This window comes from Uloborus diversus, chromosome 1, assembly GCF_026930045.1.
Source record: "Uloborus diversus isolate 005 chromosome 1, Udiv.v.3.1, whole genome shotgun sequence".
In the NCBI taxonomy this organism is placed as follows: domain Eukaryota; kingdom Metazoa; phylum Arthropoda; class Arachnida; order Araneae; family Uloboridae; genus Uloborus; species Uloborus diversus.
The window spans coordinates 101,903,924-101,918,784 of NC_072731.1; the positions used below are offsets into that span (position 1 = coordinate 101,903,924).

At 34.0% G+C, this 14,861-nt stretch overlaps 1 protein-coding gene across 1 annotated transcript in view; it reads right to left on the reverse strand.

Moving 5' to 3' along the window:
• LOC129216977 (dihydropyrimidine dehydrogenase [NADP(+)]-like) overlaps positions 1-14,861 on the reverse strand; it is an 83,280-nt gene that overhangs the window by 34,182 nt on the left and 34,237 nt on the right. Inside the window, exons 7-12 of the mRNA XM_054851239.1 lie at positions 14,298-14,379; positions 13,999-14,083; positions 13,625-13,732; positions 11,058-11,227; positions 5,740-5,950; positions 2,067-2,251 (exon numbers count right to left, since the gene is read on the reverse strand). Coding sequence (XP_054707214.1) covers positions 2,067-2,251; positions 5,740-5,950; positions 11,058-11,227; positions 13,625-13,732; positions 13,999-14,083; positions 14,298-14,379 — 841 coding nt within the window. The remainder of the gene's footprint in view (positions 1-2,066; positions 2,252-5,739; positions 5,951-11,057; positions 11,228-13,624; positions 13,733-13,998; positions 14,084-14,297; positions 14,380-14,861) is intronic.

Here is a 14,861-nt window from a genome sequence, read left to right on the forward strand (position 1 = left end):
ATGATAATGAAAATTTTGAATTAAGGATTCTCTGAAGCAAATATGAAATTCATTCTAGTGGAATTTTTAATCTTCATCTATAGTGGGGCCATGAGAAGAAACATGCAACTTTTATTACGAGTTACATGACACTAATTGCGAAACATAAATTACAATTTACAATATTACAATTCTAAAATTTACAATTTTACAAATTTAAACTTAAAGCGATTTCGTTTTTTTTTTTTTTTAGTAACTCGTGCATTTGCTTTCGGAAAGTAAACTTTGATAAAATTGAACAAATGATGAAGACAATTTGTTTTTTGTACATAGTTACGCATTTGAAAAAGGCTTTCTTCACAGTCGTGGGAAGTCTCTGAGACGCTCGCCGTGTTATTTACACCACTAAAAAGCAAAAAATAAATTACTTTTAAATAAAAAAATCCGCCTTCAAAAAATACCCAGGAACTAAAAAGCAAAAAATAACTGATTACACTTACATTCTATTTCCTACCCAAACATAGAAATGAAATTTATTTTACAATTCCAGTACAAAAATCAACTAAACTAAACACCGAATTATAAAATAAACACTGATTTAAATTACTATAAGATGAATTATTTTAAATGCCTAATTATATACGATCTCTTAATTTTTAATAACCTTTTGAAGTCGGAGCCTCCTATAAGCTACTACCTAACGTAACTGAGTAGGTTTAGTTTTAAAGACTAATTTCGCGTATAGTTAAATTAGTATTTAATTCAGGATTCGGTGGGTTATCAGTTACGTTATGTAGTCGTTTATAGGAAAATTACTACTTTGATATTAAGTTGCCCTCGATTTTTTAAAAAGTTTTTTTCTTTTTTTTATTTTCGTGAACAAGGCATTTTTTTATTATTATTATTTTTATTTATAAGTAAAATAATTGGAACGTAGCTGGGCCATTGTTTATGGTTACTTCTATTGGGTACTACTTTCATGTAAGAATGAAAAAAAAAAAAGAAGAAAACAAAAGGTTTCGAATTTGAAAAATATTTGCGTTCAAAAGTTACGTTTTCTGGAGAATGACATATGAATATCAATCAGATTGACTACCAGTCAAGTTCATCAAGGGAAAGTACTGTTAACAGATACGTAAAAATCAGTACACGAGATGTGTTTCCTGGGTAGAATGCGACCCCGCTCTCTAATGCACTAATACAGCAGAACTCCGTTAATAATTATGAAGGGCATGTTTTTCATCCGCGTTATACATAACCACGGTAAACCGAACATAACTTTAACAGCAGTATTACAATGTAGGATTGCTAAGAGATATTGAATAAATGAAAAATTGACTTTCAAAAAAGCATAGTAATTCTTATTATAAGCAAAAACAGTTTCTCCAATACGTAACGATGCAACAGTAATAAGCAGCAAATGATATTTTTTCTAACTCAGTTTACTTACAACGATGGAATTTTCTGAAATTGTTTCTTAACTATTCGTAATAATTTAGTAATTTTACAGGAAATGTTGGAACAAGTCGCGCTCGATCGACGAGTATTAGTCATATTAAACTCTTATTTAATTGGGATTACAATGAATAAACTCCGTTTCAAGGGAAAACCACTAGTATTATCAGCTATAAGAAATAAAATGGAAAACAAATCAGTTCTTTCGCAGCCTGGATATAAAGTTTTATCTATAGGATCTGGGGTTCCTTCTAAAGAAATTTCAGCGAGAGATGCTGTCGGTTGTGTGTGAAATCGCTTTTACAGATCAAGTTAATGGAGATTACTATTTTGTTACCAAGCTAACCGTGGGTGAGATTGGTGAGATTCTCTGCAAAAAATATTAAGTTCAAACAAAAATTGCAGAAAAAGAATGCCCCAAGAATTTTGGGGTTAAAGCGCTGACTCAGAGGAAATGAAGTGAATTGGGCTAAATGAAGAGAGATTGGGATACCTGATAAAATCAAAGGTCAATTATGAGCCATTAAAGAAAAATCGTCAAAAGGAGACATTGACCCGAATAGGGTCTTCCGATCGAATGCAGTAACCGATGATGATGATGAATTCAATGTACGTAAGGAAGTGGCACAAACCTGAATGAAACTGTGCATATACCACGCCGCTGTTTTCCCGTCGTTTGTAGCTTCGACAGTGGTCTCTGCGATCCCAGCCAGGTCCCCACCGCAAAATACCCACGGCTCGGACGTCTGCATCGTCTGGAGATTCACTTTGGGCAGGCCATCACTCGTCAGCTCAAGAGGATCCAAAGCTTCAATCACTATCGCATGGATACGCACGTATGAGACGTTAAACATAGTGGTATCAGTTTAAAATATCTATATAATCCTATGTTTAAACGTATTGTATACGTCTACTGTTACCAGTCCAGAACTGATTTTCATGTCTCTATACTCCGTTCACGGAAAAGACAGACTGAAAGTAAACAAGAAGACAAGCAGAATGCCAGAATGAAGGTATACAACTTCAATGAATTTTCTCTAGATTCGTCGTCTGCTTGGCACCAGTTAGTTCTTGTTCAAGAAAAAATGCGTCATTCGGTGACTTACGCCGTTTGGCGATGTGATTGACATCACCAAATAGCGCTTTTCATTGTATGCAATAAATATATCTTTCCCGTGAACCAATTATGGTCACTAGCCATTCAGCATACGGTTGCAAACACTACTGATACGTTTTAGAAGCAATTAGTGAGCTCATCCAGCAGGGACACTCACAAAAAGAGTGGGGGATAGGGAAGGGGGGCACGACTCCGATTGCATCTTTGATCATTTTAAGAGCTCATTAAGGGATTTTGCTATGAGTGGTTGTCTCGTTCTTGGGAGAAGGTTGTTCTGTAGCATTTGAAGGGCTGCGCCCGCCGCCGCTCTTCGAGGCGATGAACTCGCTTCCATTTTGTGAACACTGTTTGCAAACATAAGAGTAAAATGAGATGCGTTCGTAGTCTGAAACTATTCCGAGTCTAAAATGCATGTAAATGCAATCAACATATGAGTGTTTTTCAATTATGGATTATATTATCGCACGAAAGAACTGTCAAAAAACAAGGGTGCAACTCAGTAATTAATACAAACTAGCTGCGTATTGCACTTATTTCAAAAACCAAAAGGATGGAAAGGAACACATGTTCAACACTCATTCCTAAATGAGAGGGGAAATTTAGTGTAATTTTTTTAAATCAGAATAAGTCTCTCTCTCATGACTAGCATCACCTTTTCCGCAAGCATCTCTGAGTAGTATTGGCTGTTAATTGTACTCTGCAGTTCGAGTATGAAGTGAGGAAGTTAAAACTTCAACAGCTGGTCTTAATGGCGTTCGTGAGACACTGATTCTCAACCACATTTGAACTTTTCTACCCACTTATAAAAATTTCCACCGTTCATTCAACTTTCACCATACCCTTTCGTCATTCTAGAGTATACATTTGCTTGATTTTCACCTTCAGCAATCAAACACCTAATCACACCAATGTAGAACTTTAAGAAGACCCGACATCGTTAACTTAATTTTGAGGTTATAAACAGAGCAATATAAATCAATCAGCTGATTAGAACTCATCCCAGTGATGCCAACTTAAGATCTCAAATGTATCTAACTTGTTCTGCCAACAGTCTTTTCCTGATACCAATTTGTCTTAATATTCAATGAACATCGTATTTTAGACCGGAGTAATCAGTTTGGAATTTGAAGAAGATGGCGCCAAATGCTGCCCATTATATCGGGCGGAGTTGCTGTATTTGATGCAAGATACTACACTACTCCACGACCTGCCGTGTTTACCACTACACGTGGTTCAGTTAGTTGGATGGGTCCCTGAAAGCAGCCATACGTTCTTCAAATCCCAACTTATTCACTCTGGTCAGAGGCAGAGAACAATTGACCACCATCTACTATTATTTATGCATCTACTATTATTTATGCATTACTACTATTATTTATGCGGAAGTTTGTCTGTATGGATGTATGGATGGATGTTTGTTACTCTTTCACGCAAAAACTACTGAATGGATTTTGATCAAACTTTACAATAATATAGTTTATGCATCAGAATAACACATAGGGTAGTTTTCACCCCGTTATGGGGGCAAAAGCCCCCTAAAAGAGGAGATAAAACCCAATTTTCGAATAAATTCTCTAATATGGGGATGAAAAAATACATGCACATATTAACATTATATGTCCATCGAAAGCTCAGATTTTTCTGCTGAAGATGGCACCTGTTCGAAATTTCTAAGTAGAATAAAAAACGAGTTATGAGCGTTTTAGTTCCCTGTTCGGAGGCTTTCCTCAACACAATATAGTATTTGGGGTATCATCTCAACTCCCTGTCGATAGCGACAATTGTTGTATTGTTGACTATTTTTAGCACGCTTTTATTAGCTTCACCTGTATGTATGTATCTTGTATTAAATATAATTGAAAACTGAGCGTATGTATCTATGTATGTAACTATGTATCTATGTAGTCATCTATGTATCTATGTCCAAGTTTCTTCTCGACAGTGCACTAACCATCGAACCAGGTATCGATGGATTCGTAATCTTCCCATCTTTATGTTTGGCTATTTAACGTAATCCTCCGATAATAATTAGCGGAGATATCAATTAAAATAATTAATTATGACACTTAGATTTCGACATAAAATCCCTATTTTTCGAAGGCTTTCCTCCATTCAAATTATTATTCAGTGCTTCATCTCAACTTTCCGCAACAATGCTTTTATTAAAATTTATAGCGTGAAGAAAATCATATTGAGACGAAAGATTTGTCGTCATTTTTATTTCTCGAATTTGAACAAGTAAATTTCTGTATTTTGTTTTGAGGCTTTTCCTGTAATGGGGGATTTAAAATGTTTCCTTTTTGGTTCTTTTTTCCTCAATCTGCCGCAAAATTTTAATGATTTTTTTTTTGTTTAAGCCTGGTTCTTGAATACGCATCACTTGACATAACTTTTATTTTGAGGTAAACCATGCAAAACCGGGCGACGCAGCTAGTCTTAAATTATTCAATGATGATTACAACATTGTTTATTGAAAGAAATATACCTAAATATGTATCCCTTTTAGTTTAAAACATTATAATCCTTATAAAAAAAAATTTGATATGAAGGCAAAAATGCTTTTTCGAAATTTTAGAGTTTGTCGCTTGACTTCTTTTTGACATAAACGGTTTAATTATGGTTTTCCAATTAGAGAGTGCTTAACGAAATGAGGACCATATTGAGCAGTTTTATGTTGATTTCTTAGATTGATTAACTTTCATAAGACATTAAATGTTCTTCTGGGCCCATCAAGGATTTTTTTGAACTAAACGTTTTATTTAATAATTTTCAAGCACATCATTTAAATTATCTGAAGTTCAAATTTCATCCCATGTGGATCAATAGTATGCATTCTATAGCCCTGTGAAGTGGGATTTTTTTTTTTTTTTTTGCTAACCCTGTACATTTTATTCGGCAGTGGCAAAGATATTAGAATATCTGTAGTTCAAAGTTCATCTCATAGGGACTAATAGTGGTGCATCCTAGATTCCTTTGAAGTGGGTAAACTCATTTTTTTTGCTAGTCCTGTACATTTTATCCGGTAGTAGGAAATATATTGGGATTCAGCTCCCCCCCCCCCTCACACACACAACATTGATAGTTCAATCGGAACCGCTTCAGCAGACTCAATTATTGCAATTGAACCACGTGATTAATAAGGGCAGAAATAAGATGTTTTTCACAAATGTGATCTTATAGCTACAAACCTGCTTTATCACTTAGAGTGGATCCAAAAGCGGAAATGACAAAATTTGCTTTCAAGATGACTTTCTGGTTGTCGTCGACAGTCCAATTGCCCTTTTCATCTTCTTCTGTGCGAGAGAACTCAATACTCACGATTCGCCCGTTGTCTAAAGAAACTTTTTTAGGAGACAGGAAAGGCATGAACTCACATTTTTCTTCCTTGGCTAACTCAACCTGTCGAGGCAAAGCGTATAACTACTAAATCTGTGTTTAAAAAGAAAAAAGTACCAGTTGCTGAACTGGCCAACAGAAGCTATGCTTTTATTGAATAATATCTTAATATATAAAAATCTTCTGTGCGTACGTTTGTCACCATAAGGCTTTTAAACGACTGGACCGATTTTGATCATATTTTTTGTGTTTAATTAAGTTGTGGCAAGCATGGTTTCGAAGCGCGATGGATCGAATCGGAAACGTTTTTGTTAACTAATTAATTAATTTAAACATTGGACGGTTATATCTCCCAAATGATTAATATTTATTTTAACCTATTGTTGAGCGAGAACTGAAATAAATATTTTACCCGTTGCCAAAATCAATAAGAAAGCCAGATCTGCTTTTTGTAATGAAATTTCCTACTGTGATATGTCAATTGAGAATAAATAAAACGTAGAGCGAGATAGTGAAAAGCCTTCATTTCTTGAAAGCAACGATTTTAGCTCCCGAGATACATTTTAAAGTAAAGTACTGGAAGGTTCACGCAAAACGTGTGTTCTGTCGTCGTAGTTGAACCATGTGACCGGATCGGTGCTTTAGGTTTTCCTAGCCAAATGATAGAAAGTACCGTACCTAGAAACATTTGTTTCTCGGCTGAAATCCGAGGGGCACCAATGTCAAGAATACTTTAAGGATTATCTAACTAATCAGTACATTATTAAAGGAAAAGATGATGGAATTTCAAGACGAAACAAATTTTATTTCGTCCAGAAAAATTGCAACAGGGTAGTTCTGTACACAAAAGATCAGTGCAGTGGAAGATCTTTATCTTTGGTGGAAAGAACAAATTAGGCAATATATGAAGTATTAAAAGTTTTCCTTCAAAAGATCGGAGTGCTAATCGGTCGGAGTTGGCTTCGCTCACTGATCGGCAAGATTACAGTAACGTGGTGGCTTGGCGACTTTAGCCATAAACAATAAAGTTGTGTGATCATTTGTTTAAATTTTAAAGCTTCTGTTAATGTAATTTATTGTATTTTTTGTTTATTTGGCGAAATATTTTAAATTGCAAAGAATTGCTTTTCGTTTTTAAAGAGTTTTTAGTCATTTTAGTTGAAGACTCTGTTTATTTTACATCGGAAGGGGGTGGGGGGAAGGATGAGTGATTTTCGCTTATCCAGAGAACTGTTTTTGACTTTATCATTTTTTAAACGATATCCTTTCGATTGTTTTATTCTTTTTCATATGGGGGATGTTGCAGCGGGATTTCCCGTTTGTTCTAGATGGGTAGTTAGTTTTTCACACTTAATATCTGAGGACGCTTTTTATCCTTTGAGTATGGCTGAAGGTACAAACCATCAAGTACGGGAGAAAAAAAGGTTAATAAAGTAACTGCTCGGTGGGCATTTGATAAATCAAGTTGTAATAAATAGACGCATTGTGACACCAAGCAGTTTAACACATTTTCTTTTTACTTATTTTTTTCAACAAAACGGTTCAAACACTTAATAGTTTGTTGAAATTTTTTAACTTTTCAATTTACAAAGTTTGAACAGAACAACGTCTGTCAGGTCCTCTAGTCTATATATATAAAGCAGACGGTGTTTCTATCTTTCTTTGTTTCTTTGTACCCGATGGCTAGAAGCCCTCATAGCACCTACAGCCCTGAAACTTGGCACAAAACCCGAACGTACCCCGGGGGTACCTTGAAGCTCGAATTCTAAATTTCTGATTAGTTTTTCATAATTAACTAATAAGGCTGAAATTTCACGTTTTTTGCGTAATTAGGGGGTAAAAAATCCCCCCACCCCCTAGCATTATACGTCGTTGGAAAGAACCGAAGATATAAGCGATTCTATTTTCGATTCTAATTAAGTCAATTTTCAAGGCTAAACTTGATTTTTGTTTCTGCAGTGACGTCATCTTCGGTATACGAATGCGTTTGAATAGTAGAACGGGTGAATTCTTGATTTGGTTATTGCGCTGTTGTCATTTTTGTTAAATTCATTGTGCGAATGTTAATTGATTTTCTTTTTAATTTGAAAGTCGCTTGGCGAATTTGGCGATAAACAATGTAGTTGCGGATTATTTGTTTGTTTCGCAAAATATTTTGGATTTCGAAGGATTGCATTTAGGTTTTCAAAGGGTGTTCGCGCATTTTAGTTAAAAAATATGATTACTGATTATTTGACATCAGACAGGGGGGGGGGTGGATTTTTTTTTTTTTAATTCTAGAGGGGTTTTTTTTTTCCTTTTCTCAGACGATAGCTTTTCTACGGTTAAATTCTTCATACAGGGTGCTGGATTTCCTTTTAGTACTAGATGTACCGAGCTTTTTAATTGTGTTGTTTTTCTGCTGGGGAGTTGAATCCTCTTTCGTACGGGATACGGGTTTTCCTTTTTGTCCTAGATGTACCGTGATTTCTTGAAATAGGTATAGAAAATACGAAAAAGATAGATATTGATTAATTAATACAGCTGACAAATTTATTAAAACAGCCGCCGTAGGCGTCAAACTTGGCGTAAAAACAGAGAAGCGGGAGGGGAGTGGATTTTCTTATTCAATGGACTTTCTTTAAATTAATAGCACGGGCATCACCGTGCGGGTACAGCTTATAATGTTGAAAGTATATTGAAACAACAAATCGAATTAAGTTAAATTTCAGTTAAATTTGTCAATTCAGCATTATCAACTTCAACACTTTCACAACTTCAATAAAAGCATAGCTTCAGTCGGCAGGCGCGCAACTGCCTTTTTCTTTTTTTTTTTCAATTAAAAAAAAAAAAACATATCACTCTCCTTTGAACCAAACTTTTGGTTAACAGCCGAACGTGCTAGCTGATTGCTCCACTAATGCTCCTCTTCATCTGAACTGTTCAATGGTTTTATATAAACAAAGCTCTACGTGTGCATGTCGAAGGAAGCAGGTGGAGCGCTTTTTATGTCGTTTTTTCTCAGTTCACTCCGGCCGCCAACGTCCCATAAGAATTATAGCTTCAAAAAAACTTTCCAGGAATAAAACGTTCTTCAACAAATTTTCCTCCATAAAATCTCTGAACTTCATAAAACTCCCGAATAAAACTCATGGACTTAAAAAAAAAAAAAAAAATCCGAGTGAAACTTCTTGCATAATATTTACTCCTTAACAACGTAAAAACTAGGGATTGCAATACCGGACCAAAAATTCAATACCGGTATTCGATATTTTTAAAGCATGATACCGGAATACCGGTATTTGAAATTTCTCAAAACATGCTTGAAGACACATAAAACATATTGTTTCGTTGCCACATTTCATAATTTTGAGCAAAAATTGTATTATTTATGAAAACGTATTGTGAGCAAGCATAAAATGAAGGGATAAACATCAAAATAAAATATCAATAATAGTAAAAATCATAATGCATCTATTGAATTGTCTCTAAGCCTCGAACTCATTTCAATGCTCAATTTTCCTACAATTGAAAACACTCTACCTGAATTCACGCAGGTGGGTGGTACTATTAACAATGCGCGATACACCTCCTCTAAATGTCTAGAAGTTCATCTTCAAAGAATTCGGTCTCTTGAGTGTTATTTTTGGTTAAGTTCTTTTATTTGTGTGTGTGTGCGTGTTTGTTTTGTATTGTGTGTATTTTTCTTTTTTTTTAATTTGTAGCTAGTTGTAATTTATTTTCGAGAGACGATACTTTTCCAATATTAACATAACTTTCTCTTGAGCAGGAGAAGATTGTTTTGCAGTAAGTTACCTTTTTTTATGCAGAAGAGGATTGTGTTTGCTTTTTATTTGCACTTTTGTTTGAAATTTACGATAAACATGACTACATTTGCTCTGGTTAGTTTCATCTGTCCATTTTCGCTTTCTTTTCAAATTTCTTTCCAATTATAATTATGCAAAAATCTGAAAATATGTTTCAATTGATTATTTTTTACCTCTATGTAAATTTTCAAGGCACTGTATATTTTCTATATATTATCTTGCCAAGTATAAAGCCAAATAGCGAGACAGGACAACAAACCAATACTGATGACAACACATTACCATTTGTTATGCTAATAAAAAAAGTTTTTTTTTTTTTCAAAATTTAGTACAGATGAGACAAATAATAATAATAAAAAAAAAAACTCATAAAGTATTTCTGCAATTGATGGTTGGAATTAACTGTTCATTGGACAAGTGCAATCAAAATTACACTCGAAATTAACTCTCACACAAGGAAAAACCTTAAATGATCAGGGAAATAGAAAAATAAAACCACTGTTCAAAAAAGCGCACGAAAATGTGATTCATCCCACCATCTAGTAATGACAATATCATTCGGCAATCTTCCCGCTACTTCTTTTTAAATGATCAATAGGTTGATTTTTGGTTCTGTATCATAGAAAAAGAAACGTACACTTAAAATAAAAGTAGATATTTAATAAGTTAAATTGAAAGGTCTTTCATTATATTATTTTATTATTTTTAACTAATACCGAAAATACTGGTATTTTGCCTCAACAAATACTGGTATTACGAAATTGAAAAATTGCTCAAAATACCTTTATTCGGTATACCGGTATTGCAATCACTAGTAAAAACTATTAGACAAAACTTTTTGATTTGTATTAAACTTCTATAAATATATATCTATACTTCTATAAATATATAAATATCATAAATATATCTCCGTCGTGCTGTTATTCACAGCAGAACGTTGTCAAGCAAGGCTGTTGTCCGTGAGCAACTCGTACAGCTAAGCATGAAATTATTTGAAGCAAGGATATGTCACTCTATTTGCTTTGAGTAGAGTTTGCGAGTAATACTTTCTATCAGAAGGTGCTTTTGACAAACAAATAACAAAGAAGTAATTACATTTAATTTTCTAATTGAGACATAATTGTTCTACACATGCTAAAGTATTACAATTACGTTATAATTACTCTTTGGACATACTAAAATAATGCTACAAGTAAAATACAAATTTAAAAAATAGCCCGTGTTAGAAACTTTCTGGCTTTGAATTGGATTTCATCGTGTCAACCGCCTCCTCCCCCTCTCCCCCAAAAAATCTTAACTTCACAGGCAGCAATTTCATCACAGTCTAGTATTTTTATTGCAAAAAAGAATTTTTCTTAAGTCACCTCCTCAGGAACGGCTCGAATGTTTGTGAATCCTCTTCTGAAGACGACGAAGACCTTCCTGGCTCCACATCGGATGGCAGACGTTGCACAGTCGAATGCAGTGTCTCCAGCTCCCAGAACAATCACATTGCCATAGAGTTCCGGTAGACGCTGACTGCACTGACACATTCCTGACAATAGGACACCTTGATATTAAAAAGTTAGTTTCTTCAAAACAGACTTCACTCGTTCACTGGCACTGAACCTGGTATTTTTTGCCTATAGAAATGTACGATTTTCTTTATTGGATAAATGACTATATTTGGGGCAAACCACACCAGGCAGTGCGATAATGCTGTGATTAGGATCTGCGTAGCCTTCACAATGCTGCCAGGCTAGATTTGCCTCAACAATAGTTATGGGGACCCAAACAGTAGTAATGGGTAGGTTTGTTTTGTGCTGTCAATATCAAGTTTGCAATCGATAGTCCAGGAATACCATTAGTGGATTCTCAAATTAGCCTTTTTCAAGAACACCCTAACTATACATTTTTCCCGAACGTAAGTTTTATATATGCTAGGGAAAAAAAGCTCAAAAGGGGGAAAATGCAATTTTCTTGCATTTAAGTTTTTGAAGGCTTTTTGAAGTGATAACTTCTTATGGGAGGGTAAACCGATTTGTGACATTGTAACGGCGTAAATTTATTTATAATATAGAATGCTAGGATACGCAGAATATGTGTAGACACGGTGACTCGACCTGGAGGCGCGGACATCGCGATCCAGTGGGCTAATGTTCGTGTCATGAGGCAAATCTCAAGGGCACTTTTCGGAGAAAATCCTAAACGTTGCTAAAAATGCTTTGTAAAAAAAAAACATTGTATATACGTATCATTGTCATACTTTTCTTTTGAAATAACCAATAATCCTTATATATTATTTCTGAGGCCTGTTTTTTTGTTCATACGCGAGATCTTCCTTATTTCTTGAACGATTTCTTTGTTTACCCCTCATTTTAAAGCTTATCGTGTAGGCTAATGACGAAAAATACGCCCACGTTCTAAAGAAATTGTCTGTTTCTTTCTTCTTCTTCTTCTTTTTTTTTTTTTTTTTTTTTGTAAAAAAAACCTGTTTTAAAGCACCGAACTGAAGTTTTCGGTTAATTTTATTAAGTTTAACTTGGGCTGTGACTGAAAGAGCTGAATGGCTCGTTCGGGAGAGCGTTCGACTGGTAACCAGAAGAATGAGTGTTCGGGCACAGCCCGGAGTATCTGTACCGAAAAACCAGACTAATCATGCATTACATGAACACTTAAAGTACAATAAATAACACAAGTCAGGCAATAAAATAAATGATATCGGAATGCTCCTTGCTGTTACGAAAACTTGATGCATCCTGTAGCTAAATTGTTTCTTAATTGTAAGGGGTTTTTTCCCTTCTGTTTTTGAAATTTAGGAAACTAAAGCATAATATATGCGAAAATATAAGTATCAGATTTAAGATTTCAGACTACAATAAAATAAATTTTGCTCAGAAAAAAAAATCGTATACTGAAATGTAGATTCCTCTGATGACAGTTTTTGACCGTTTGTACAAATAAAAAAATTACTACCTCAAATTGAAATTACGCTTTTCATTTAATTAACCTATGAATATTTATTAGAATACGAAGCAAAACATTAAAATTACAAACAACTCGATGGGTATTTTTTTTTTTCTCTTTCGGAAAAAACAAATAGCCAGTCACATTTTTACTACATTCGAAAAGCTACGCTTAAAAAACGAACTTAGTTCAACTGATTTTGTATTGAACCGTGCGGTTAAATGATAAACACGTGCTGCCATCTAAGACATAACAGTTCAAGCAGCCTGCGATGACAAAAAGTGTATAAATTTTCAAAAATAAAACCACTTCTCTTCAATATCTTATTTTAGATATTATTTCTGAGGAATTTTTTTTTTGTCGGTATGTGACAGCTTTCTTCTTTCTTGAAGAAATCCCCCCCCCCTCATATGAAAGCTTACCAGGCCGGCTAATGACGAAAAATAGACCAACGGTCTAAAGTCAATTTTTCGGAAACCCCCCTTGCTGCTGCAAAACCTTATTCGAAGGGTGTTCTTTCTTAGTTTTAAGTTTTGACTTCGTTCAGATAACTAAGCATAATCTATCTATACTAATAATATAAAGCAGTAGAGTTTGTTTGTTTGAACGCGCTAATTTCGGGAACTACTGGTTCGACTTGAAAAATTATTTTTGTGTTAAATAGTCCATTCATTGAGAAAGGCTACCCAGGTAGCATCAACTCATCGGATTTTGCTCGGCCGATCATCGACTCCTCCTAAACTCATCGCGTAATGCACGCTGATATCGTTGCGATCAGAATCCGAGAACGGTTTTCGATGAGCTGTTTTTGCCAAAAAATATTTTACTGGTGTTTTTCAAATCTTGCATTAAGGCGCATTTATTTATTTCCTAGAAACTGATATCAGAGTGCTACAAAAACATCAACTGAACATCTCTTTCATTTTTGGGGGAGTCCGTGCAACGCCGGGCACGTAGCTAGACATAAATAAATACTGCTTCTTACCTGCTTTGCTTGCTTTGGAAACTAGTGGTAAAAATTCTTTTGAGGTCAAAAATCCATTCTCTTGTTTTAAGTGTTGGAACACAGGAGCAATTTTAGGTTCAGGTAGACCTAATAAGAAATTAAGATATAAAAAAAATTACATTTTCATAATATTATAGGACCATATGTTCTTGCCAGGTAACTCAAATAATAAACTATTTATTTTTACAAGTTACAAGATAATGAAAATTATATTATGAGAGACAAACATGACGAAAAAGGGGGAAAGGGACTCCAATTAAAAATATTTCCATACTAATTCTATATATCTTTTCTATTTTTTTTAAAAACATATTCGTTAGTTTTTCTTAATTAACAACAAATAAAATTAATACCGATTCCAATGAAAGCTGCAGCGTATCCATCTTGTTTGAGTGATAAGAGATTAAAATCCCTTCCCAAGCTTTTATTATATTCAACCTGTAAAGTATAGGTATAATCACTTTCTTCATATTTATTTTTAGAAATATAGTAATGCAAAACAATGTAGAAGATTGAATGATGATTTTACTTTTCAGAAAACTAGTTAGTATTCATATTCATATTCTGATTGAACAAGAGGTTGCGTACAATTTTTATGTTATTACTAATTCTCAAGTATGAAGGCAAGTTATAAAAGAAGTTGGTTACGAACCTTGACTCCTAAATCTTTCATCATGTCTACTTCAAATGCCACAACATCGAATGGTAGTCGGTATTGAGGTATTTCAGATGAACTGAAAATAACAAATTAAAATTTTTCGAAAAATGTTATCTTTATATATGTATATATATATCATAATATATATATATACACACACACACATATATATATATATATATATATATATATATATATATATATATTTCTTTTTTTATTATTATACTTTAACTTTTAAAGTACAAGCTTTCTTATCTGGTTTACGCTGAAATTAAAGCACGAAAAAAAAAAAACGTCTAATTCCAACACTTCCCTACTGTTAGTACGGAATCCAAAATCGTTTTTTCAAATAGCTCAAAAAATCTCATTTCTACATTCTGCAGATACCTTTAGTATTTTATATATGTGTTAAAAAGAATATATACGTATATATTTGTCGCTTTATTTTACGATTCATATGAATAGCATAAATTTAAAAAAAAATTAACTAACGACCCCCCAATGTACGCGTATGAACATCTAATTCAAAAATACAGCTTTTTAAAATAATTGTAGGCG